Source organism: Prionailurus viverrinus, chromosome D1 (assembly GCF_022837055.1).
Source record: "Prionailurus viverrinus isolate Anna chromosome D1, UM_Priviv_1.0, whole genome shotgun sequence".
Lineage (NCBI taxonomy): Eukaryota > Metazoa > Chordata > Mammalia > Carnivora > Felidae > Prionailurus > Prionailurus viverrinus.
In genome coordinates this window covers 110,947,808-110,973,077 of record NC_062570.1, presented here as the reverse complement: position 1 = coordinate 110,973,077, position 25,270 = coordinate 110,947,808, and the positions used below count along the sequence as shown (strand labels likewise).

The following is a 25,270-nucleotide window of genomic DNA, read 5'->3' as shown; positions in this document are numbered from 1 at the left end:
ATCTTTGGTTTTGCTTTATGATTCAATCTGATCGTCTTTCTCCTTTAATAGGTGAGTTTTAACCAATTCACATTTACTTAACATATCAGATTTTTCAGACACCCATGCAGATGTATAGCTGTTCTGTCATATTACCCTGGGTCACTATAGGTCATCTACTACCTACGTATCATAAAAGCCTTTCACTATATAGTCTTTCTTTGATCTTGATTATTATAGTTCTCCCGGAATTTAGGTTTTTACTTTTGTTCTAGAAGTTCCCTTTACACTATTTACACTTGTATGTGATATTCTCAGTCTCCTCTTTTTTCAGGGATTCTATTAGTTCCCTTGTAGAAACGTTCAATTTAACTTAGAAACTTTTCCATTTCTCTACTCCATTATCCAGTTTTGGTCAATAATATATATTTCCAAGTTTACTTTGGCACTTATAAATACGTTTAAGCTTCTACCACTGATTTGTCTTTTCCATTTTTTTTTTTAATTCTTCATCTGACCTGCTTTCCTCTAGCTCCCACCCAAGTGCCTTCACAACTCGTAATGAGACCAAAGATCAAGGTCACTCAAGTAAGATTTGCACCCTACATCCACCAAAAGGTTACCTTTGATGCCTGGTAAGTCAATGCTGGCATGCTCGTGGATTCCAATTCCATTTCGGATGATCCGCAAGGAACCTTCCTTGAAAGCCCCAGAGCAAGTAACCAGCTGCAAATAGAGAAAGTGTTTCTAAATACCTCCTCGCAAGCCTGGGGCCATCATACTGATGCCCGGAAAGTAAACCCAATGACCCTTCCAGTGGAGCTAAGTTTGAGGATGCAGACTTGGCAGAGGCTGATGTCCAAGTCCCTCAAATTTTCCAAGCAGACAGGACATTCTAGTCCAAGAAGCAAAAAGCAACCACCACTGCTCCTAGCAAGGTGGCTTCCATCATTGGAACCTAGAGTGTACTAGAAAGAACACAGGATCTAGACTCAGACACACCTGCCATTTGGGGGTTATGGGACCTTGGACAAGTTCCTTGATCTTTCTCAGTCCCAAGTCTCCTCACTTCTGAAACAGCCAAGAATTCCTATCTAATAGGGTGCTCGTGTGATCACAGATAATGTAGATCTGTATCACCGACCTAGCGATGCACTCAATAAATGGTAGTTATCCTTGCGTCGTCGTTAGTGAGCAAGGCTCTTAAAACTTATCTTCAGTGGGCACACCGCAGTCCGGATAGGCAAGTCTAGAAGAGCACAGTTTGAGCGAACATATCAACCATCCATTTCTAGGATGACCCTCTTACCTGTCCCTGCCCCTGTCTCTCCAGGTCCACCACACACATGTCCACAATGGGTCCCAAATTAGTAAAGGTTTCCATGGCCACTACATAGGAGCCTTGTTCGTTGCTGTCAACATTGAGCTAACAAGAAAAAACAAGGTTAGTCCTGGAATGCCGCTAAGAGATCCACCCTAAAGAGACGGTTATCATCCAAGAGAAACTCTGAATCCTACAAGATCTGCCCTTCTTGTTCTCCACTGGATGCTTCTAGAAGGGGATTATTGACTAAGGAACGTGGTTAGCTTCTAGAAGACCCACGAACCAGTGAGGGATTTCTAATCTGTGAGTCCCATGGATGGATTTCAAAGAAGCAGTTTGGAAATTAATGTAAAACGTTTGCATGTATTTCTCTGCAGAGAAATCCAAAGTTTTCACACTCCAGAGGTGGTCTGGCACAATACACTATGACCTCTTTGAAGGTAGGAGCTGGGTCTTGTTTCATCATTGTATCCACTGTGCCCAGCACCTTGCCTGGCACATCTGTTGAATGAACCTTTAAGACAAAGAGCTAGTCAGGGTAGGAAGGGAAATCGACCGAGGAGACAGCTGCATAGTATGGAAACAGATGAAATGAAGAAATTCAGAGGTTCCAAACACAGGAGAAACGTGACAAAGAAGCAGTGAAGATGGCGAAAAAGCCAGAAAGAAGAAAGTATCTTCTCACCTTCACAAGCTGGGAGTCACCGAGGCGAGACCCAACGAACACAACACCATTATCGAGGTATGTCAAGCATTCGGCGATAGAGGTCTAGAAGAAAGTCAGTGGCATGAAAGGCATCAGAATGGACACTCCCTGGGAGCCCGACACTGTCCTACCACTGTCCTCTCACCTCTCAGAGGTCTGCTAAGAAAACAAACAGCTGCAGCCACGAGTCCCGAAACAATTCTCCATTTCAAATCCCCAGACCCCACTAAACAAATGTTCCTAAGTCTCTGAAGTTTGTGACTCCATGTATCATATCCTTACAGTCAGAAAAATCTATTCTTTCTCTTGCTGGTGCCTCCTCCGAATGATCATCTTAATCCCAATGGCTCCAGTCTGCTCCTTAACTTTTTTGGGACCCTCCCCCTGGAATGGAGTATTAGCGTTAGGTTAATCTTCCATTCTGAATGGTATCCTTTCCATTTCTCTCCCTTTGTGTGCTTGACGTAGAGCACGGCTGCCTGCGAGATTCTCCAACATCTAACTCATTTGAAAACCAACTTCCGCAGCAGGACTGACCACGTGTCGCTAGGTGGTACGTAACACAGTTCCCAGTCACAGTGTGAGACCACACATCTGGGGTCACTAGGGCGCTAGCAGAAGACACCAGAGCAGGGACCAGCCCGACCTCTCCAAGGAGCTCCACGCGGAGATCTTTGAGGGTGACGGTGCCGTCCATCTGCTCCTCCTTCTCCAAGAGCAGCATAAAGAGCCGTCCTTCCATGTCTCCCAGCAGATAGCGGGAACCATTGGGGTCCACACGATTGTGACACACGATCGTGCTTTGCTGCCAAGAGGGAAGACATGGTCGTTAGAGATTAAGTGTCTCCCATAACCAGAGAGCAAACCCTCGTGAACCACTCCCTTTACCAAGCCCAGCCATTTCACAGGCAAGGAATCCACTTAGCAAACGCTACGTGTGTAATTAAAAATGGGGACATTTTTAGGGGCGCCTGGGTGGCACAGTCGGTTAAGCGTCCGACTTCAGCCAGGTCACGATCTCGCGGTCCGCGAGTTCGAGCCCCGCGTCAGGCTCTGGGCTGATGGCTCGGAGCCTGGAGCCTGTTTCCGATTTTGTGTCTCCCTCTCTCTCTGCCCCTGCCCCGTTCATGTTCTGTCTCTCTCTGTCCCAAAAATAAATAAAAACGTTGAAAAATAAATTAAAAAAAAAAATAAAAATGGGGACATTTTTATTCTGAAGACGATTTTCTGAGGAACTCAATATACCTGAAATGTTCACAGATTATCCTATTGGGAAATAGAAATACATAGAAAATAGGAAGCAGCTGTAAGTATTCACTGGACTATGAACACTATCACAGATTTTGTTACTTACCGTCACGACTACGAATTCCTCCCACTGCTAACGCTACCATGGACTATGTCATTTGCCCTTTAACTTAATATTCTAATTCTTATGACTTGAAACACTGAGATTTGAAACTTTTGTGACCAATTTTTTTAAGTCTGTACAACTGATCACTCTATGACCCTCACATGACTTGAGCTCTGAGAACATTTAATCAAATCTGCAAAATCTTTCCCTTCATAAAGTTGCCCCAGTAGACGGGAAGAGTAAGCCTCCTTCGATTACTACTTCTTTCTCTCAGCTAGTGGGCAAGCTCTCCGTAAGCAAAACCAGGCCAGTCTCTCTTTGTATTCCCAATGCCCCGCACAGTTATCTTATGCACATAGTAAGCGCTAGGACAGACATCTAGAAATTTCTCTTTACAAATGGGGAGAAACAAAGGAGCAGGGTAAGAACAAGGGCAAAAAAAAAAAAAAAAAAAACAGAGAAGGAAGGAAAAGTAAAAGAGTGCTGCTTACCTTGATGATAGGAGGGGCAATCGCCAGGTATTTGTCACCGTTGTGATAGGTGATCGACTCCTGTCCAATGATGATGGCCCCTCCAAAGGGCTCCGGGACTGCAGGGGAAAGGACAACATTAGAACGCTCAGTACTCCAGACCTGCCAAGCCCTGTAGCGTCAAGGGCACTGATCCAGTCACCTCTGGGGCAAACCTTCAGGAAATCATTATTTTTAAAAAGACAACCAAGTCCAAGGAACGTGGTGGCCTTTAACTGGCGCTGCTGTCTGGGAAATGTCAGGCTGGCATCACCTAACCCTGTATTTTTATCGTCACTCTTCCGGTGTTTCCGAGCCCCTACGGGTGGGGCGTCTTCTCCGTGCTCTTCCACCTGCACCCTCCCCCTTTGTCTCCTCAACTTCGATCTCTCGAATTCAAAACGGTTATTCTTTCTCCTGTTCCTTAGCTTACTTTCCCCCGTTATCAGGGCCACCATTTAGAAAAACCAATTCTCACTTGAGAGTTCTAAAATTTCTCTCCTAAGCGAGACACATAACGTGATGTTGAGGGCAGGATATGGGACAAGGAGCACAGAGGCCTGGAGTCAGGCCGAGACTTTGTCAGCGAGGCACAGGCACGGGCAAGCCCCGTGGCCCAGGCATCCCCATCTGTGAAAGACTCAGATTAGATAAGCTCCACAGGCCACCCCGCCTCGGTTTTTCAACGTTATGCCCAGCAATGAAATAATGAGAGTAATTTCTACACGCCACTCTGCAAATCAATCTCAGTACTTAACCCCGCCACCCCAAATAAAGGAAAGCTGTACTTTCTGGGAGGAGTAAAAAACAGACAATCCCAAAAACAAAAATGGGAAAAGCAAAGGAAAGCACATTTAGAAAACAGAGGAGACGTCAGGGCTGCTGAGTAATGCACGTGCATAATAGCATCTGAGCCCGGAAATGAAGGTGCAGAGAAGGTGAGGAAGGAGCAAGAGGAGGGAACAGACCCAGACCTGGGGGGCAGGGGACACATTTCCAAAACCCCAACCAACCTGCAATCACCATGGAAGCCTCAGCTTCTACGTTTTCCTGTTTCCAAGGGCCCTTATTGAACTCCTTCTCTCGGAGAGACACCTCATAGGTTTTCACATGCCGCCCCTGAGGGTCCTAGGTGGGGGAAAGGTGGAGTGGTTAGCCCCAACGAAGGGTGAACCCTGGACTGGCCAGGAGTCCTGAAAGGGACAGGCCATACCCACCCAGCATCTGACCATCCTATCACGTTGGCCTTACTACCCTGACCCATCCATATGCTGACAGCCACCAACTAAGCCTGTGACTGGGTAGGCTGAGACCCAGACCTGTTTCTAACAACTCAACCAACCAAGACAGGCTTCAGAATTAGAAAAATCAATGTGGCACGCTATACCGATCACCATAAGAAATACAACATACACGTGTATATTCACGGGTGTGTCTAAGACATACGTTACGTCCTAGAGTCCTTGGTCTCAAGGAACTTACTATATTGAGAAGCTAAATACGTCTAAGAGATTAAAAAATTTATCTGAGGGGCGCCTGGCTGGCTCAGTCCGTGGAGCATGCAATTCTTGACATCGGGGTCGTGAGTTTGAGCCCCAAACTGGGTGTAGAGATCACTTAAAAAAAAAAAAAAAAAAAAAGATACAATTCTTAAGCACATTCTGCAGGGGTGATGGGAGTGAGAACAGAACACAACACTACTCTACAAGGAGGTTTTAGCTAAGACCTCCAGTCCTGCCTTTGTCAACACCTTCCCCTGCTTCTCCTGAATCCTGACTCACATCAGTCCTAGGGCCATCAAAGTCACCTTTGAGACTAGAAGAGCAGGAACAGGGAGGCTACAATCAGCCAGTGGGAGATGGCATCAACAAAGGCCAGATGGAAGTCTAAGAAGTTATGGAAAGAATTCCACAATGTGTTTCGGGGCAGGGGCCACATCTTAATCGCTGCTAATAGCTCCTGACACACTTAGAATGACTACCTTTCACCGTGCAAGTCCCTAAATGTTTCCCAAGTTGAATTTTTGGCACAAAACAGGAGATAGTGGTTTTTAGTTGAGGAAAGCTCTTCCCATCAATGACCGGGGTAAGACTGAACTTCATGAAAAGTTCAAGCTGGGGTTTGCATTTGGACCCCTAAGACATATACAGAAACGAAGATCTTTCACAACTGGCAGCCCTGAGGCTAGGAACAGACAGAATCAGCCTTGAATAACCAACATCAATGTTTTAATGACCTGGTAATTTACAAAACTGTACACGAGAGAGAAATTCTTAAGTTTTTATTTCAGCTTCAGTAGTGAACTGTGAGCAAGATCAAACAAAATCTCCTAAAGTCGTTTCAACCTCATTCAACTGAACTTCATTCCGACCAGCCTCTGAACTCTAGCACTTAGGGGGACACTAAAGAATACGCAAAAACAATCAGTGTTTCTGAAGCTTAACACAGCTATCGAACGTGCCCACGCGTCTCACTAGGGACTCAGACTAGGTTTCCCTCCACCATTGATTCAACCACATGCAAGCGAAATGACCTCATGCTATCTGGCTCTTTGTTAAAAGGCGGAGATTTTTCTAAGATACGGGCAAGTGAGCCTGGTGTTCTGCCACCCCGCCCCCACTTAACAAATCTGGCTCAGAGAACAGCTGCCCAGGATCAGCGCGGCTAAAGTTTGAGGCACAGACCAAAATAGAAGTCAACAGCCAACAAGTCACCAGAAAGTGAGGGCTGGACAAAATGCAAACCTCTTCTTAGAAGACGTAGATAAGACATCGCCAAGACGATTTTTCTTTTGCTTATAGGGGCAATTTCTAGATCACTGCTCTACAGCTAAGTTTTAATAATCCCCTAGCATGCCGGTAAGAGACTCAGACAAAGTATAAACTGGGTCACCCTATAAAATCTCCAAGGTCCACAGGAATGTAATCTCAGGATTAAAACCTGCTACCAGCCCCAGAGAGCTTCCTGCCTCATTAAGTACTACTGCGCTCAAGACGCAATCAAATTCTGACCCATATTAATCATATCATTCAAAACATTTAAGGACAAATACGTTCAACTCTCTGCCTGCCCTACTGCCAAATCCAGACATTCCAATTAGCGGAAAGCAACTCCCACTGTGCAAAACCACGCCGCTTCCCCCTCTCTCCTCCAGCTCCAGTACCTGGTAGACAAAGCAGATGGTAGGTGCTTGGCAACCATATAAGAACTTGACGTCGATGACATGCAACTCCTCGAGGCGGATGTTAAAGGCCTTGAGCTCTTTATTGTCCCGGTCTAGCGGAATAACCTTGAAAAGGCCATCATAGAGTCGCAGGCCAATCATGCGGCACTCGGGGTCAATAATGCCAATGATGCCAGTCTCTGAGGGGCGGCCAATACGGTCCTAAGAAGTAAAACTGGGGTCAGGAGGGGCGCCTGGGTGGCTCAGTCGGTTAAGCCTCTGACTTCCGCTCAGGTCACGATCTCACAGTTCGTGGGTTCGAGCCCCGTGTCGGGCTCTGGGCTGACAGCTCAGAGCCTGGAGCCTGCTTCAGATCCTGCACCTCCCTCTCTCTCTGCCCCTCCCCTGCTCACGCTCTCTCTCTCAAAAAAATAAAATTAAAAAAACTGAGGTTAGGGAAGAACCTCAACACTCAGGGTAACAGAGGATACCAGGCACCTCCTCCCCAAGGTGACTTTAGGGGTAGCAGTAAAACCAGCGGCGTCTACTGGCCATGCCAGCGAGCCCACGTCAGTGCGTGCCTTTTCGCAGAACACCGAATCTCAATGAATCAGTACCCTTGGACTCTTCCTTTCTTCATAGAAGCTCAAACCCTTAGGATGTTCTCTTTGTTTCTCTGATCACAGAGAGAGCTGCCCCCAGCAGCTCAATTTTCTCCATCAAATCATGACAGCTCTACCCAAAAAACCCTCATCAGCCTAAAGCAGCCACCTCACCTGGACGTTGCCATGGGCTCGTGTTATGATATCAATGCTCTCGCCGCTCTGCTTGTACTCCAGGATGCAGGCATTGTACTTAGCTGTCAGGATAAACAGGAGGTCCTTGCTCTCCCCCTGGAAACCAACATGATACCATTAAAAGAGGTTCTTTAAAAAAAAATTTATTTTTAATTTTTTTTAGTTTATTTTTGACAGAGAGAGCGAGCGAGCGAGACAGTGCGCGAGAGTGAGCATGAGCAGGAAAGGGGCAGAGAGAGACGGAAACGCAGAATCTGAAGCAGACTCCAGGCTCTCAGCACAGAGCCCAAACATGGGGCTCAAACTCATGAACCACAAGATCATAACCTGAGCCAAAGTCGGCCACTTAACCGACTGAGCCACCCAGGCGCCCCTAAAAGAGGTTCCTGTTAAAACAAAAACAGCTGTCCAGCCTTTAAGCCTCTTTCTTCAAGCATGCTAAGTTCTTGAAGAACTTTCTTTTCTCCCTGAAGAGAAAAATCCCAGTGAATAGGTAACACACATCAGGTACACACACCCTAAGGGTGTGTGCAACAGGCCAGAACTAAAGCAGGTAAACATCTGGGCTTCACTTTGATGACTGTACTTGTCTCTGCCCTACCCACAGTAATGTCTTGTCTATTTCCATCTCAAGCTAATCTCTCATTCCATTCAAATTCTCCAAGATGAATGCAATGCCTCCTCTAATCCTCTCCCAACTATTCGAAGAGGGAAAAACATGTGAATAACGATGAGAGCTAAAATGGATCTACAAAGTCTTACTTACTTATTAACAGAGACCCCAAAAGACTGAATATTTTGTTCCAAGGATTACAGTTGAAATTTTGAACCCACTGCTTTCTTGTCAGAGTCAGTTAGGATACAATGAAGCAACACAGATGAAAGCATTTGAGTTACAATGATGACGATAATACTATGATAATTGTTAGTGTAACAGTAAATGCTTGCCATGTAATAGCTCCTATTATTATAACATTTCCTCTTCACAGTAACCCAGGAGATTTCATGTCGTTATCCCCACTCTGCACACAAGCCAATAAGGCTCTGAGGCTCTCAAAGGTTAGGTGACATCCAAAGTTAGAATCAATAAGGAATAAAACCAGGATGGCCCTCATCAAGAGCCTACTCTCTGAATCAGTATGGTGACCCACATTTCAAACCACTGTAGTCTCCCCTTCTAGAGAAGTCAACCTGACTTTTTTCCTAGTGACCCTGTTCTATATCTAGGAAGCTTGTTCAATAATATAAATTGAAACGTGCCATCCAAAAAAAAAAGAGAGAGAGAGAGAGAGAGAGACTTCTCTCCTAAACCCCATTCCACCCATCCCAAGCCAAAGTGAAACCATCCACACGACAGTTCTTGTTGCTGGGCCCAACCCAGAGCACTTACCTTGGGCCTGAAAAGCTCCATGACAGCAATCTTCCCATACATGCCCACCTCTTTGACGGGCCGAAGCCCCTCAGCAGTGACCACATAGATCTCTAATCTCGTGTTTTTGGCAATCAACAGGTTCAGGTCTTCGGCTGATGTAAAGTGTCCTGAAAGGAACAGATCCTCTAACTTTTGACTCCGGAGCAGTATCTAAATAATCCTATCACTTGTCCTTAAGTACCCCCAGAATTCACATTTATTTCAGAGTTCTCTGGCTCCCTCCATTCACTTCCTTCTTGCCAAATCCAGCACCTCAGAGAGTCTCACTTCATACATTCAAGAGAGCTACTTCCCTAATCAGACTAAGAAAACTGGCCTGGGCCTAAGAGCAGCATGTCCTTCAACTGACAATGACTGTGAAAACCTTTCAGATGGCTCTGTGCCCTCAAATTTTACTTTTCCTACTGCAGTGGCAGACTTATCTTCTCGGTAAAGGATGCTGGAGAAAGCGTTCACCTGCATTCAGTCCTTACCTACATTCTCACAAAATCTTGACCAAACAGACCGGATGGAATGCAAATTCTCAGAGCTTTATATCAAGACACTGTTTTGTCCACACCTCTTGCCTTCCCAGCAGTCGACCAAATACCCCCCCCCCCCCCCCCCCCCCCCCCCCCCCGGTCCACACTCCCTCACAGCTTCCAACTCTCCCAACAACAAGAGTTTTGTTTTGGAATCGTGATTAGGATGTACACAAACATACAACTTTGAGGCCTTCATATTCTGCTGTGAACGTGGTTCAAGACGATTACTCCCAGGGTTCTGGACATCTGTGTCCTTTGTGATCCTTGTCTAGTCAACAAGGCAAACCCAACACAGGGCCGGGCCATCCGAACCCTCGGCTCTAGCAGCTCCCTCGAGTAAACAACAGCCCCAGGCAGAAGACTCCTCTCCTTCGGGTGAGAGCGTACATTCCTCACATCCTTCCACCTCCTGCACCTTCCAGGCTCTCCCACTGGAAAATTCTGACCCTAAGAAAGTCGCCATCGCCACCGCCCCTTCCCCTGACCACACGAGGCCAATCTCGGCCCCCCTCCCCCGCCCCCGGCAACACCGTACAATCCACTCACACTTCGCTCTCTGTCCCGGTGGGGCCCGTCCCTGTCCCCGAGGCCAAGTGACCTCCCAGGACGAAAAGGGGACCCCCAAGCGCAGTTTTTACTCCCCAAAAGACGCGTGCTTCTTTTAAGGACACCTTCTTTAAAGCCGTGGGCTGGCGGAGCTCGGTCGGCCGCCAGCACCTTCCATTCCCGGGACTCGGTCCCGCCCGGCCGCCCCAGGGGCCGCGGGCCTCCCTAGGCCTCGGTGCCCCCCCAGCTCCCTCCCTCGCGGGGTCCCCTGCCCCGGCAGCCTCACCGGTCACGCAGCCGTTCACGGCGGTGGGCTTCTGTGCCGTTACCACGTAGTTGTACGACATGTCGAGGTCTGGGGCGGCCCGTCGGCACTCGAGCGCAACGATAGAGAAATGGACACAGGCGAAGAGACAGGGGCCCCCACCCGCGCGCGGCGAACTCCAATGCCGCTGCCTCCGCCCCAGAGACACGTTGCAGGCCAGAGCGGCCGGGGCGCGGGGCATCACGGGACGGCCTCACCTGGCCTCTTGGAGGACTCACGGCGCCCTAGGCGGCCAACCAAAAGAGGCCCCGCCCCTAGAGGCCCCGCCCCGTCTCTTACCGCCGGAGCCCGGAGTACCCGGATGAGGGCGAGCTGTCGGGGGTCCTTAGGAAGCGGCTGCGGTTTTGGAGGTGGCTGCTGCGGGCGTGAGCGGGTGGGGGCCCCTTCCTCCGCCCTCGGAACCGACCCGCTGCCCTCATCCCCCGTCCGCGTCTTTCGCCCAACCGAAGACCCCCGTCCTCTCCCTCTTCCATTGCTCGGAGAGTTCTCGGGGCTGATCTCCCTTTTGGAACCGGAAGTACTGCAGAGGTCTAAGAGGGTCAGGGAGGGGACAGCGATTTGTGCACCTCCCAGACTGGAACCAAGGTCCGGACCTCTCTCTCCTTAGCACCCCCAGTTCCTCCAAACTCAGCCGGTACCCTCACCTGGCCCTAGGATGATCGATCACTCTGCCTTACCCCGAGGACACCAGGAGCCTCACCTTTCCTCTTTTAAACTGTGTTTTATTTTTCAGATACGGGAGGGCCCGCTAGGCCACTTGCCCTCATTATTAGTGCCCCCGTTGCTGTAGAAATTCTGACCTCAAACACAAAACCGGAATTTCCCCGGGTGAGACCCTTAATGGCCCAGGAAAGCAGTCAGTCCTGCAATTTCCAGGCCACTCCACCTCAGAGAGGCTTTGCAAGGAAGGAGGAGGAGGAGGACCACGTGGCTTGGAGCACCTACAGCATGCCACAGAGAAGGCAACCCCCATTTTACAGATGAGGAAGCTGAGGCTCAGGGGAATTGGTTTACCTGAGATCGCCCCAGTAAGTCGGGCAGAGCTAGGTGGGGACCCTGGGTGCAGATTCTTTCTATTGCATATGCAGAGTAAGCATGAGACCTTGGATGACTCCAAGATACCTCTGAACAAGGCTGCACTGAGAGAAGCTAAAATGTCATTGCTGTTTACCTACGTAAACAAGGACTCTGCCTGACTTAGGAAGCACTGAATAGCCAGTAAAAAGAACACCGGCTTTGTAGAAAAATTAGGCCTGAGTTTGAGTCCTGAGTCTTACCGGTATGACCTTGGACAAGTCATTAGAGCTCTCTGCCTGTTTCCCAGAAGTAAAATGGGGTCACAGACTCAGCTGCTCCCTTCCTGGTGTGGTGCCAAGACCAACTGCATGAAGATCTTTATAAATGAATTCACTGCATGCGATGCCCATATAGGAGTTGAAGTTACTCCGTGGGTAAACGCCCCTTGGTGATGAGGTGGGTGCTGTTCTTGGGCATAAAAGCAGCCCTGTGCCCAGCATGGATCAGTCTGTCTTCTGGCAGCCAAGTGCAGGTGTGAACCTTGGTCAACCCCATGCTCTTCTCCATTCGCAGCCCACGTACTAGAGTTTGGACTTGGATCAAAGTCTGGGGCAGCTCCCTCATTACTAGGGCCCTGGGTGCATGATTGTGCCAGCAGGGTGCCAGTAGGCTGCCAGTGCCTCCAGCGGCTCATACTGTTACCCTCTCCTACAGGTGCTCCTACGAGCTTTGCTGTGCTTAGACCCAGGTAGTACCCACGGGATCGCCCAGCCTCTGGCAGCTCAACGTGAAGGCGTGAACTCAGCTTGCTTCAGAGCCTCCCCACCATGGTGAGTCCCATGAGGGCCAGGGCAGAGGAAGGATACCGTGGCCTTAGAGCAGCGGGGGTGCCAGCCCTAGGCATGCTGGAGTTCCTTACACCCTGACAAAAAGATGCTGCTGCCTCCTGAGGTTCACAGAAGTTATGAGAGGAGAGGGGGTCATCCTCCCTCTCAGGGCCGGATCTCTGCTTCCGTCCATTTCCCAGCTGGTCCCACCCGGGCCCGGGGCTGCAGCCTCTCAGTCCCTCCAAGGCCCATCTGCCCCTGGTCTCGGTCATACGTTTAGATTAAAACATTCCTAGGGGGGCGCCTGGGTGGCGCAGTCGGTTAAGCGTCCGACTTCAGCCAGGTCACGATCTCGCGGTCCGTGAGTTCGAGCCCCGCGTCAGGCTCTGGGCTGATGGCTCAGAGCCTGGAGCCTGTTTCCAATTCTGTGTCTCCCTCTCTCTCTGCCCCTCCCCCATTCATGCTCTGTCTCTCTCTGTCCCAAAAATAAATAAACGTTAAAAAAAAAAAAAAAATTTTTAAAACATTCCTAGGTGCCTATTCTGTAATAGACACTGTAGCAGTCACAGGAGGAGTCACGAAGGGTCTGGTGCCTGTTCCTGAACCTGAGGCAAGTGTGGGCTGGTCCCAGAGGTGTTCCTTACACCCTGTGGGTGGTACACCTCTGGTACACTGTGGGTGGCCCAGCATGCCCCTGGGCCTTACTCCAGGTCCACTCTAGAACTAGATCTGAACCAAAGTAGGCCTTGGAGAGACGTGGGTTCACATTTCAGCCTGTCACCAACCAGCTGTGTGACCTTCTTATAAAAGACTTGATCTCTCTGAGGCTGTTTTTTGTTTTCCTCACCTGCCGTGCAAGGCATATTAGGGCCCACCTCCAAGTGGCCGTGAGGTGTTAATCAGACCCGAATCCGGGAGTCCTCACTCAGTGCCTAATCAACTTCCTTTACTTTTACTTTTCTAACCTCTCAGGCCACTGGGAACCAGGGTTGGCACGGTTGCCCGAGCCCCCCCTTCTGCCTCTGGTTGCAAATCCCAGGCAAGACTGACTGTCAGGAATGGCAGGGGGACAGATTCTTGGAGGCTGGTGGCTCTGGAGGCTGGGCTTGAAGTTGAGACCAACTCAGAATTTCTTTGCGTGTTCCAGTCCCTAGAGGGCTCTGAGAGCCACAAGCCCATGCCCTTACTAGGGCAAGACTTCTGTCACTCTCCGCCTCCCTTCAGCCCCTCGGGAAAGCAGCATGATAAGGCTAAAATGGGACTATCTTTGGAGCCAAGCAGACCTGGACAATCACTGGCTGTGTGACCCTGGGCAAAGTCACTAAACTATGCCTCGGTTTCCTCTTCCAAGCTAATCTTTCCTGCATAGTGTGGTTGGGAATATTAAATGAAGCATGCCCAGAAGCACTTAGACCCAGACCTCGCTCTCAGTCACTACTTGGGAACAGAGCCAGTCTTATTATTCTGCTCGCTTCCTGCTGACCTGGGCTGCTCTCCTAATCCCAGAGCAGGTGGCTCGGCTTTGGCCCCTGCCAGAGTTTGCACAAAGGAACCGGATGCCCGTAGGTTTAGGGAAGGAGCCTCAGGGAGATGCACCTTGACAGGACCTGGCTCAAAGCCGCCCTGGGCCACCAGGCGGCGCTGGGATCCTGCCCTCTGGGTCCGTATTAGGCTCTAGTCTCTCTTTGGGACAAAGGCAGAACCCACACCCTAGTCTGCAAACCTTGTTCAGCTAGCAAGGGAGAAAAAGGGAGTAGCTGCCTTTTATTCAGTTCTGACCCTACAGCAGGTATATACTCTAGTTTATTAAGTCCCCAATTTGCCAAGGAAGACAGAGGTCAGAACGGTGAGGTGTCTTCCCTGAGCCTTCACAGCTGATGAGAGGCAGACGTGGGCTTTGAGCCCAAGTGCTCGTGACTGCAGAACCCAAATTCTCTTCCACTCCAGTCCTCGCTCTGGCCGCCTCTGCCTGCACCCTGTGTCAGCTCGGCTCTCCCCTCAGGCAAGCTGCCCCAGACCCTCCAAGCGAGGTGTCCCATGGCCAGGTCCCACCTTCTACTTGTGAGGACCTTCCCACCTCTTCCTGACAGTCACTGGTTGCTCAGGTCATTCTAACTTGCTTCCTGGCCCGGCCACCATGTGCTTTCACACCTCCAGACCCTGGCGTGGACTCTCCCCCCCCCCCGCGACCTGGAATATCCTTATCCTTTTTCCCTACCCCGGGCCTCTCGTGCCCTTTCCCTTCCTAACTCCTACCTGTCCTCACAAAGATTCTCGGGATCCACCGAGGACACGGTGCATTCCTCTCGTGCTGCACTTCCCACAGCACGTGCAAATGATCTCTCTGCACTTCCATCAAGGGCAGGACCAGCGTTCTGTTAACTCTTTGCGCGCAGTGCCTAGCACCGGGCACACCAAGAGGCTCAGGAAATGTTTGTCCTGCACCAGAGGCCCGGCGGGAACAGGGTGCCTCCTCCAGGCACAGGAGCCTCGGTCTAGGGCTTCTCCTCCTTAAAAGAAGACTGTTGGGCCCTAATGTTATTGCATTCGTTAATACTCAGGATTCTAGGTCCCCTCTTTTATTTCTGCTGAAGCCATTCTCCCAGCCAAATTTGACCCATAGTCCAAAGCGCTTCATAAATTTTGCCCTGAATAAATGATCCCAAATTAAGAGAACTCCCAGAAGCAGCCACCTAAGAAAGGCATGCCCAGTTCGAGGAACTGCTGGGCCTTTGGGGTCTCCCTACGGTTAAGGGGTCCTAGCCGCAGCAGCGTGTCCCTGCCAACCACACCTGGAGCCTCCTCCCTGCTCTTCTCTCGCAGACATCCAAGAAGCTGGTGAACACGGTGGCAGGCTGTGCCGACGATGCCCTTGCTGGCCTGGTGGCCTGCAACCCCAACCTGCATCTCTTGCAGGGCCACCGTGTGGCCCTCCGTTCTGACCTGGACAGCCTCAAGGGCCGCGTGGCACTGCTGTCAGGTGGGGGCTCCGGCCACGAGCCTGCCCATGCCGGTGAGTAGTCTGGGCAGAGTGCACGGGCTCCTGGGAGATCCTCGGGGCTCCTGGGTGTGGAGGACAAAGCCCCGGTCGGGTCCCGGTTCCTCCTCTCCCAGTCCCTCAGGCTGAGATCTGGGGCCAGTCGTGGCCTTTCTCTGGGCCTCGGTCTCTGTGTCTCTGAAGCACAAGGTTGGACCAGATGACCTCTGAGGCCCTTCCAGCTCTGCGAGTCAGTGATTCTGTGAATCCTGGCCTTCCAGGCCCACGTGACCCTTCCCCTCCTCCATGAAGCCTTCCTGACTTTTCCAGCCTAGAACCGTATACTTTTTCTGAATTCCCACCCTGCATTTTCGCATATAACGTGGACAGTCCTAGGTTGTTTCCTGTTCAGTGCCAGACATGGGAGTTTTCATTGAGCAATCCTGGGGGGCAGGGACCGGGCTTTGTATCGTCTGTACCTTTCCTGTCTCCCTTGGCAAAGCCATCCATCCACTGAGCACTATTCACGAGAACCTGTTGTTGCCTGGTACTGCTTTGGGCGCTAGGCATGCACCAGTGAGTCAGAAAGATAAGGTACCTGCCCTCACAGAGCTTCTGTTCTCCTTTGGAGATGCGGTAACCAGCTAAACACACAGTGAAAGAGCATTCCAGGGGCATCTGGGTGGCTCGGTCAGTTAAGCATCCGACTTTGGCTCAGGTCGTGATCTCACCGTTTGTGGGTTCGAACCCTACATTGGGCTCTATGCTGTCAGTACAAACCCGCTTCGGATCCTCTGTCCCCCACCTCTACTGCCTCTCTGCTGCTGGTTCTCTCTCCCTCTCTCCAAATAAGTAAACTTTTTTTTCTTTTTAAAGAAGAGTGTTCCAGAGCGTGTAAGTCAAGTAGCAGAGACAGGAGAGCAGGGTAAAGGAACAGGGAGTCACTGGGGATGGGGCAGGGACTTGCCTCCGTTGGGAGGTCAGGGAAGGCCCTCCGAGGAGACAGCCCCTGAGGAAAGGTCTGTGGAGGGTGACCCAGGTGTTCTTTCAGCACTGAGCACACAGTAGGCCTTGCCAAACCGTGAAGCCCAGGAGCACGGGAAACCCTGGGGACTGCAGGCCCAGGTCCCCAGTGAGCACCCGCTCTGTCTCCAGGTTTCGTAGGGAAGGGGATGCTGACAGGGGTCATCGCAGGAGCCGTGTTCACCTCCCCGGCGGTGGGCAGCATCCTGGCAGCCATCAGGGCAGTGGCCCAGGCAGGCACAGGTAAGCCTGGCGTGCAGGAGGGGCTGCTGCGGGGAGGCCAGGCACTGAGGGGGCCCTGCCGGCTGCCTCTGCAGTGGGGACCCTCCTCATCGTGAAGAACTACACTGGGGATCGGCTCAACTTCGGCCTGGCCCGGGAGCAGGCCCGGGCTGAGGGCATCCCCGTGGAGATGGTGGTCATCGGGGATGACAGCGCCTTCACCGTCCTGAAGAAGGCAGGCAGGCGGGGACTCTGCGGCACAGTGCTCATACACAAGGTGAGATTTCCCACCCGGGACACTGGCTGGCCGGCACCCCCCACCCCCAGCCTGCTCTTTCCAGCCAGCCCACCTCCCAAGAAGCCACTCCTTCCCCAGTGCGCCCTGATCCAGGAAGCCCTTCAACTACCTAAGCAGAGAATAGAAGCATTCTCCCGGACCTTTCCCTCTCCTTTCCCCACACCCACCCAGTTGCCCTGTCCTAGTGATCCGACTCCCGAATGCCCCTATGACGCACGTGCCCCAGAGCCCTGCCCTTCCTGTCCCAGCCTTGGTTCAGGCGCCCATGTGCTCGTGCCCGGGTGGTGGTCGCTGCTCCTCCCTGGGTTCCCTGCCAGCTTCCTGCCTACCCCTCCAGTATGTTCCCCACTCTGCCCCAGAGGTTTTGAAAATGTGTATCTGACCAGCTTGTTCACCTGCTGAAAGCCCCCCAGGCTTCTGAGAGTCAACCAGGGTTCCTTGGCCAGGCGTCCACTGACTAGCTGTGTGACACTGGACCAATCACCTCCCTTCTTTGGGTCCATTTCTCTGTTTGCAAAGTCTCTTCTGGCTCCCAACACATTGGGGCTCTTGAAGATTCCTGGCAAGTGCACTGTGAACGCAGGAGGGTGCACTCTTCTGCCCTAAATATGGTGGGCCGGGTTGAGGTGACGGTACTGAAATGCCCTCTTCCCAACTAGAAACTCAGCCCCAGCCGGTCGTCTACCCCCAAGTGGTACGGTGACCCCTTCCCCTCATTCTGTGCGGGTGCAGGTGGCAGGTGCCCTGGCTGAGGCAGGTGTAGGGCTGGAGGAAATCACAAATCGGGTGAGCGTGGTTGCCAAGGCCATGGGTGAGTGCCGGCCCAGGGATTTGGGAGGGGCCGGTGGGAGGTTGAGGCTGACCTTGGGACTGACTAGGAGCAGATTCCCTGCAGCTGCATAGGAGGGCTTTCCAGGCTACTCCCCAGGGGCTGAGGGAACGTCTCCTGGGGGAGCTCCAGGGGACAGGTAGCTTGGGTCCCCAAGCTGGGTTTCTCTTCCACCACTGAGGTGAAGAGTCTGGTGGCCTGTGTCAGCCAAGAGGCTGCCGTGGGCAGGGCTCCCAAGGTGTCTCTGCTGCCTGGCCCGATGCCCGGTGCCGAGAGCAGGATCTTTCTCACGCCTTGTCCTCGTTCCTGCAGGAACCCTGGGAGTGAGCTTGTCCTCCTGCAGCGTCCCTGGCTCCAGACCCACCTTTGAGCTCTCACCAGACGAGGTGGAGCTAGGCCTGGGTGAGTTTGGGGCCACCCCTGTCCTGGCCGTGCCTGCGCCTGGGTCTCGCCCACGTCTTATGCCCTGGGAGCTTTCCTCCCTGCTCACCTGGAGCAGGCGCCAAAGTAGTCTTTGTTGTTGGGGTTTTTTTAAGTTTATTTAAGTAATCTCTACACCCAACATGGGGCTTGAACTCGCAACCCCAAGATCGAGACTTGCATGCTCTTCCGACAGAGACAGCCGGGCACCCGGGTCTTACTATTTTTATGTGGGCACTTGAGGCCCTTCTGGCCCGGCCTGCCTGGTCTCTTTACCTGCTTTACCGTCCACGCCCAGGGCTCTGGCCATGGGGGCTCTGTGCACCACCCACCTCCTTGTCTTTGTTCACACCACTTCTGGGCCCCTCTACCTCTGCCGGAAATCAGCCCTTCTTTCAAAGGGGGTCAGAGGCCACCCAGCTCCCTTCTTCCTCCCCCAACGCTTCCGAAGTGATAGGCAGAGGCCTCAGGTGGCCTTGCCGTGATTGCCTCTAGTTAGAGCTAACTAAAGTTAAAAGTTAAGTAGTTAGGTTCTAGCTGTCTCCACTACCCAGCCATAAGCTCCCAGAGAGCGGACCGTGTAGCTTTCATTATTCTGTCCATTGCCCCCGACACTCCTCACATACACGGTGCCTAGCCTCGTGCTGAGTACTTAGTAAATCCTTGAGCAAAACATGAGGAGCAAATCCGCAGGCCCTGAGTGGGTCCACGGTGACCAAGTCTATCCACAGGGATCCACGGGGAAGCTGGCGTGCGCCGGATAAAGGTGAGAGGACTCCGTGGCCCAGGCTGGTGTAAGACCAAGGCCTCCCAACGCAGCTCACCCCTGACTCTTCCTTCTGACAGATGGCATCCGCCGACGAGATCGTGACACTCATGCTCGACCACATGACGAACTCCTCCAACGTGTCCCATGTGCCCGTGCAGTCTGGTGAGGGGCTGTCACGCTGCCTCCCAGCCTTTCCTCCCACTCTGGGCAGGGGGCCTGGAGAGTCTCACCTAGGTGTCATGTCTGCCCACAGGCTCCTCAGTGGTGCTGATGGTCAACAACCTGGGTGGCTTGTCATTCCTAGAACTGGGCATCATGGCCGACGCGGCTGTCCGCTCTCTGGGTGAGCCCTGCATCGGAAGGGGACCTCCCCGACCCCTGGAGCTGCTTTCCCTGCAGCCCTTTGAAGCCAGACGTGAGAAAAGCAGCCAAGATGGGGTCTTGAGATGGCCCAGAGCAGGGGCGTACAGGCAGACGAGCCCAAGTCAGGCCATCACTCTGCCAGCTGATGACTGGATGCCTTGAGCCTGTCTCCTTGTCAGCTAGGAAGTGGCAACAATAGTACCTGCTTTATAGGGTCGTTACGAGAATCACACGAGATTAAACAAACATAACGCACTTAGCATACGGCTTGGCACCTGCTGAGAACTCAGTAAAGGAGACTTGTAATTACCTCTCTTCCTTATAGAGGGGGCACCTCCAGGGAATGTGGTAATTCGGGGCATCCCTGAGGGAATCTGGCCCTCTCCCTACTAACCTCAGGACCCTAGCTTCCAAAGTCCTTGTTTCTCTCCGTTTCTTTCTCTGACACTCTGAGGACAAGTGCCCACCTTCCTCTCCTTCCCTCATGGACCTCCACACTCTGCTATTGCAGAGGGCCGCGGGGTGAAGATCGCCCGTGCCCTAGTGGGCACCTTCATGTCCGCCCTGGAGATGCCTGGCATTTCTCTCACCCTTCTGCTGGTGGATGAGCCTCTCCTGAAACTGATCGGTGAGACCTGGAAGCTGGGGTCATCCAAGCCTGGCCTCCTTGTGGCCAGGAGGAGCCATGGGGACTTGGAGACACCCCCTCAGGGACCATGACCTCTGTGGAGAGGCCCTTTGTGGCTTCTCCAGCCTTCAGCTCTCACTTGAGGCGTTGGTAGTAGGATCCTCCCCAGGGACCCTTCACACTTCCCTTGTACACAGCAGGCACTCAGTACTTGCTTGTTGAGATGGAGGGAACCAGGCACAGGTGGGGAGTCCATGTCCCATTTAATCCCTGACCGGCTGACCTGTGTCTACAAGAGTCCTCCTGCTCTTCCTAGATGCTGAAACCACGGCATCAGCCTGGCCCAACGTGGCCAAGGTCTCTGTGACCGGGCGGAAGCGGAGCCGGGCAGCCCCTGCCGAGCCTCTGGAGGTCCCCGATTCCACTGCCACAGGAGGTACTGAGCTGTGCTGTTAGGGAAGTGGCCCAGGGATTTGGCCTGAGCCCCGAGGGGTGTGGGGTAGACAAGGGATCTCCTACCCATGCCTCCCCACACGGGTCAAGTTCAGCCTCTTCCCCGCTGGCCTCCCTCTCCAGGCTTAGCCTCGAGGCAGACGGTGCTTGTGCTGGAACGGGTGTGCGCCACCCTCCTGGGCCTGGAGGAACATCTGAATGCCCTGGATCGAGCTGCCGGCGACGGGGATTGTGGCACCACCCATAGCCGTGCTGCCAGAGGTTGGTGCCAGGGTCCCTCTAGGGTTAAGAGAGGAGCTGGTGTAGAACATTGGTTCTGAGATTTTGGCATTTCACGAACCAGAACAATTTTTTTTTTAATTTTTTTTGGCGTTTATTTATTTTTGAGACCGAGAGAGACAGAGCATGAATGGGGGAGGGTCAGAGAGAGAGGGAGACACAGAATCTGAAACAGGCTCCAGGCTCTGAGCGGTCAGCACAGAGCCCAACGTGGGGCTGAAACTCACAGATCGTGAGATCGTGACCTGAGCTGAAGTCGGACGCTTAACTGACTGAGCCACCCAGGTGCCCCGAACCAGAACAATTTCAAAAGTACTGGGAGTGTTCACATGGGATGGACAACTTTTATTTTTCCCTGAGGTCATTCATAGGACCTGGCATCCCTTTCACCTGTTTTCATAAGAAAAGGTTCTTCTAGGGGCACCTGGATGGTTCAGTCATTTGAGCATCTGACTTCAGCTCAGGTCATGATCTCGCAGTTCGTGAGTTCAAGCCCCGTGTTGGGCTCTGTGCTGACAGCTCAGAACCTGGAGCCTGCTTTAGATTCTGTGTCTCCTTCTCTCTCTGCCCCTCCCTGTCATGCTCTCTCTTTCTCTCTCTTAAACATTAAAAAAATTTTTTAAGGAGCACCTGGGTGGCTCAGTCAGTTGAGTGTCCAACTTCGGCTCAGGTCATGATCTCACAGCTCGTGAGTTCGAGCCCCGCGTCGGGCTCTGATGCTGACAGCTCGGAGCCTGGAGCCTGCTTCGGATTCTGTGTCTCCCTTTCTCTGCCCCTAACCCACTCGCGTTCCATCTGTCTCTCTCAAAAATAAACATTAAAAAATATTTTTTTTAGAAGTTTTTTCTAACACTATAAATGTAGAAATGTTGTTATTGTAAAATAAAATATTTTTTTAATAAAATTACATATGTACATATGTATGTATATACGTAAGCTCTAGGCCCAACATGGGGCTTGAACTCACAGCCCCAAGATCAAGAGTCGCATGTTCTACTGAGCCAGCCCGGTGCCCCAGTGTGTAATCTTTTATAGTGAATAATAACTTTCAGATTCAAGGAAAACTCATATAATTGTCCTTATGTTTCTCAGCTTACCCAGACTAATGAAAGGCTCTTAATTATCCAGCCACCATGGGCTGGATTCCATCAAGAATTAGGCCCACCCCGGGCCTGGCACTGCTCTGCGGCTCTGAATACAATAGTGAGCCAAGCAGATAAAACTCCCTGCCCTCGTGGCTTATGTACGGGTGGGGGAGGCAAATAGCCGACGAGGAGTATCCAGGAAGGAGGACGCAGGGCAAAGGGCCGAGAAGTGAAGCAAGGGCTTGAGGCAGGGAACGCCAGGCCGAGGGTGTCCGGGGCATGCCTCAGCGTCTGGGTGACAGGTGCCAAGGTCCCTGTCAGTCCTGGTTTCCCACCGCTCTGCAGACTGCCCAGAGGGTGTAGAAAAGGAGCTTTGGGGGGGGGGGGGGGGCGCCTGGGTGGCTCAGTCGGTTAAGCGGCTGACTTCGGCTCAGGTCATGATCTCACGGTCCGTGAGTTCGAGCCCCGCGTCGGGCTCTGTGCTGACAGCTCAGAGCCTGGAGCCTGTTTCAGATTCTGTGTCTCCCTCTCTCTGACCCTCCCCCGTTCATGCTCTGTCTCTCTCTGTCTCAAAAATAAATAAACATTAAAAAAAAAAAAAGGGGGGGCGCCTGGGTGGCTCAGTCGGTTAAGCGTCCGACTTCGGCTCAGGTCATGATCTCGCGGTCTGTGAGTTCGAGCCCCGCGTCGGGCTCTGTGCTGACAGCTCAGAGCCTGGAGCCTGTTTCAGATTCTGTGTCTCCCTCTCTCTGACCCTCCCCCATTCATGCTCTGTCTCTCTCTGTCTCAAAAATAAATAAACGTTAAAAAAAATTTAAAAAAAAAAAAAAAAAAAAGGAGCTTTGGGAATCTCCCGAGGTTGGATTCCTCAGCCTCTTCCTGTGGCCATTACTTCAGCCTGGCAGCGAGGCCTGGGTGCTTGGTTGGGGTCCAGGCAGATGGGAGAGTCTGAATTCTTCGATGATTTTCTGTCTGCAGCAATCCAAGGGTGGCTGAAGGAGGGTCCACCCCCTGCCAGCCCTGCCCAGCTACTCTCCAAACTGTCTTTCCTGTTGCTGGAGAAGATGGGAGGCTCCTCTGGGGCGGTGAGTGCCGGCAGCCCCTGGGACCGGAGGGCTGACAGAGGGATCCCCCCGGTTGGCTAAGGCCCAGGCCAGCCCCGTGTGCTCAGCGTTTTGGTCCTTCCCAGCTCTATGGCCTGTTCCTGACTGCGGCGGCCCAGCCACTCAAGGCCAAGACAGACCTGCCAGCCTGGTCTGCTGCCATGGAGGCCGGCCTGGAGGCCATGCAGAAGTGAGCCATAGCCCCGGGCCTGAGACCAAGGGTGGGCTGGGGGCAGTGGATGATGTCACCCACTCCCAGCCAGGCCCGATCCCCACTCCTAAAGTGACTCCCTGCAGGGAGTCCCACACATTGTCTTTCCCTGCCAGGTACGGGAAGGCTGCTCCAGGGGACAGGACTATGGTGTGTATACAGCCCAGCCCTTCCCTCTTTTGAGTATAGAAGCCCTGAAGGCCCCACTCTGTGGCAGGGCCTCTCCTTAGTCCCCTTTCCCTCACCTTGTCCAGCTGGATTCCCTGTGGGCAGCAGGACAGGAGCTCCAAGCCTGGAAGAGCCCAGGGGCCAATCTGTTCCATGTTTTGACGAAAGCAGTCCAGGTGAGTGAGGCTGGGACCCAGCCACCCAGGAAGACAGGCTTGGAGCCACTAGGCTCCCATCTCTATGTGACCCTGAACAAGTTAATATCCTTCATGTACCTGTTTCCTCCTCTGAACAGGGAGAGGAGTACCTATCTCAGGGGTACTGTGAGGCTAAGAGAGATGTGCAGCCCCAGCACAGTGTCTAGGACATAGCAAACCCTCAGGAGATTCTAATTCTTGCCCTGCCAGATGTATGTGAGAGGTGACCTCTCCACCCTGGTGACAGTACTCAGGGCATTGATAGGGCTGGGGCAGAGGGGTGCAGGGTCCATGGGAGGAAGGAGGCCTGGTGGCTTGTCTTTGAGCCTGCTCCCATGTTCCCACTCAGAGTGCGGAGGCTGCAGCCGAGGCCACCAAGACTATGGAAGCGGGAGCCGGGAGAGCCAGTTACATCAGCTCTGCGCGGCTGGATCAGCCGGACCCTGGGGCAGTGGCCACGGCCGCCATTCTCCGGGCCATCCTGGAGGCCCTGCAGCAGGAGGGTGTGTGAGCGCCTCCTGGGCCTCTGTGCCCCTCTCACCGCGGCTCAGCGGTGGCCACTGGCAGTTCCTCCTGTCTTCCAGCTGTGACCCTCCCTGTCCCCTTGCCCCCAGGGCCTGTCCTGAGTTTGGCAGGGAACCCTCTACCAACCTCCAGAATTCCTACAGAAACTGCAGGCCCAGAGTGGGTCATGTACCACCTTAGTGCTGCCCTTTCCCTCTTCAGGGAGGTGGAATTCTGGGGTCATGCTGCTCTGCCCCAGCCACCTCGAGGCCTCAGTGATAGGCATTTTCCTTGGGTGGCAACATGGCCTTTAACTGGCCATGCTAATTTGGTTTTAAGGCTTCCTGTGAAAGGCCTTCCGACCTTGACCCTGAGCCAATGTGAAAAACAAGCAAATAAACCACATGGAAGCAAGAGCTCCGGCTTCTGCTGAGGGAGCTTTTTCCCACCAATACGCCAGGCATTAAGGCCTCAACCTCTGGTTGAAATGATCATGACCCGGGGTGCCTGGGTGGCTCAGTGGGTTAAGCATCCCAACTTTGGCTCAGGTCATGATCTCAGAGTTCGTGAGTTCGAGCCCTGCGTTGGGCTCTGTGCTCACAGCTCTGAGCCTGGAGCCTACTTCAGAGTGTCTCCTCTCTCTGCCCCTCCCGTGCTCACATTCTGTCTCTTTCTCTCAATAAATAAACATTAAAAAAAAAAAAGAGAGATGATCACGACCCATACCCTACTACCTGACACCCAAAGGTAGGGTCTACGCAGCTGGGCTGGCTCCACTGGGATCCCATTCCCGTTCTCCCTCCAGTACACACACCACACCTCCTAGGTGTGCTTTTCTCAGCACTACGATAACCTTTAGGAACCCAGTGGGCAAACAGGACACCAGAAGAAATCACCGTATTTTATATATAATTTTTTTTGAAATCACCATATTCTAAAGCTCAGTGGTAGGACAGAAGCTGCACCCAAGCCAAACCCCAGGTCCCTAGGGCAATCGCTGATAGCACCTGGGCAAGCAGGAGGGGCTGCTGCGTCCGGTGCCCGGTAGAGACGATACACACACCTGGCCCGTGCTCGGTGCAAGGGAGCAGTTAAATAAAGGCACTGGTGTGGACTCAGACACAACTAAATCCCGATTTGGCTTCAAACCGGCTACGTAAACTCAGGCCCACTATTTAGCCTCTTGGAATCTGTAAAATCAGAACAGTACCCGTCTCACAGGAACAAGGACAGGGACT

The 25,270-nt window shown here is 52.4% G+C and overlaps 2 protein-coding genes across 10 annotated transcripts in view; one reads left to right on the top strand and one right to left on the bottom strand.

The window, feature by feature from the left end:
- Nucleotides 1-10,836, bottom strand: part of DDB1 (damage specific DNA binding protein 1) — a 29,538-nt gene extending 18,702 nt beyond the window's left edge. Inside the window, exons 1-10 of one of the 2 annotated variants that reach the window (XM_047823682.1) lie at nucleotides 10,621-10,836; nucleotides 9,223-9,371; nucleotides 7,812-7,928; nucleotides 7,036-7,257; nucleotides 4,886-5,000; nucleotides 3,855-3,952; nucleotides 2,656-2,814; nucleotides 1,989-2,072; nucleotides 1,289-1,405; nucleotides 603-705 (exon numbers count right to left, since the gene is read on the bottom strand). In XM_047823682.1, the coding sequence (XP_047679638.1) occupies nucleotides 603-705; nucleotides 1,289-1,405; nucleotides 1,989-2,072; nucleotides 2,656-2,814; nucleotides 3,855-3,952; nucleotides 4,886-5,000; nucleotides 7,036-7,257; nucleotides 7,812-7,928; nucleotides 9,223-9,371; nucleotides 10,621-10,681 (1,225 nt within the window). In that variant the 5' untranslated portion in view covers nucleotides 10,682-10,836. Of the gene's footprint in view, nucleotides 1-602; nucleotides 706-1,288; nucleotides 1,406-1,988; nucleotides 2,073-2,655; nucleotides 2,815-3,854; nucleotides 3,953-4,885; nucleotides 5,001-7,035; nucleotides 7,258-7,811; nucleotides 7,929-9,222; nucleotides 9,372-10,334; nucleotides 10,521-10,620 lie in introns of those variants that run through there. The other variant, XM_047823683.1, reaches the window with a different exon arrangement.
- Nucleotides 10,837-10,907: 71 nt separating this feature from the next.
- On the top strand, nucleotides 10,908-24,615 carry TKFC (triokinase and FMN cyclase). Of its 8 annotated transcripts, none has more exons than XM_047823690.1 (19): nucleotides 10,915-11,009; nucleotides 11,393-11,487; nucleotides 12,391-12,506; nucleotides 15,327-15,516; nucleotides 16,636-16,746; nucleotides 16,821-17,002; nucleotides 17,756-17,834; nucleotides 18,165-18,254; nucleotides 19,004-19,038; nucleotides 19,119-19,203; nucleotides 19,295-19,384; nucleotides 19,916-20,032; nucleotides 20,349-20,468; nucleotides 20,609-20,746; nucleotides 22,828-22,934; nucleotides 23,039-23,142; nucleotides 23,280-23,313; nucleotides 23,418-23,507; nucleotides 23,878-24,615. In XM_047823690.1, exons 3-19 carry the CDS (start codon nucleotides 12,504-12,506, stop codon nucleotides 24,037-24,039), a joined length of 1,737 nt encoding a protein of 578 aa, XP_047679646.1. In that variant the 5' UTR covers nucleotides 10,915-11,009; nucleotides 11,393-11,487; nucleotides 12,391-12,503; the 3' UTR covers nucleotides 24,040-24,615. The 8 variants fall into 8 exon arrangements, with proteins under 8 accessions (XP_047679643.1, XP_047679646.1, XP_047679644.1 ...); XM_047823688.1 differs by having other exon boundaries at nucleotides 10,931-11,244; XM_047823687.1 differs by lacking the exon at nucleotides 11,393-11,487 and having other exon boundaries at nucleotides 10,908-11,009.
- The last annotated feature ends 655 nt before the right edge of the window (nucleotides 24,616-25,270 follow it).

Excerpts from the sequence above, each read along its gene's own strand:
- TKFC (XM_047823687.1), top strand. Across the intron at positions 18,255-19,003 it reads CGAGGTGGAGCTAGGCCTGG|GGATCCACGGGGAAGCTGGC; the intron begins GTGAGTTTGGGG and ends GTCTATCCACAG. Across the intron at positions 20,033-20,348 it reads GCCTCTCCTGAAACTGATCG|ATGCTGAAACCACGGCATCA; the intron begins GTGAGACCTGGA and ends TGCTCTTCCTAG.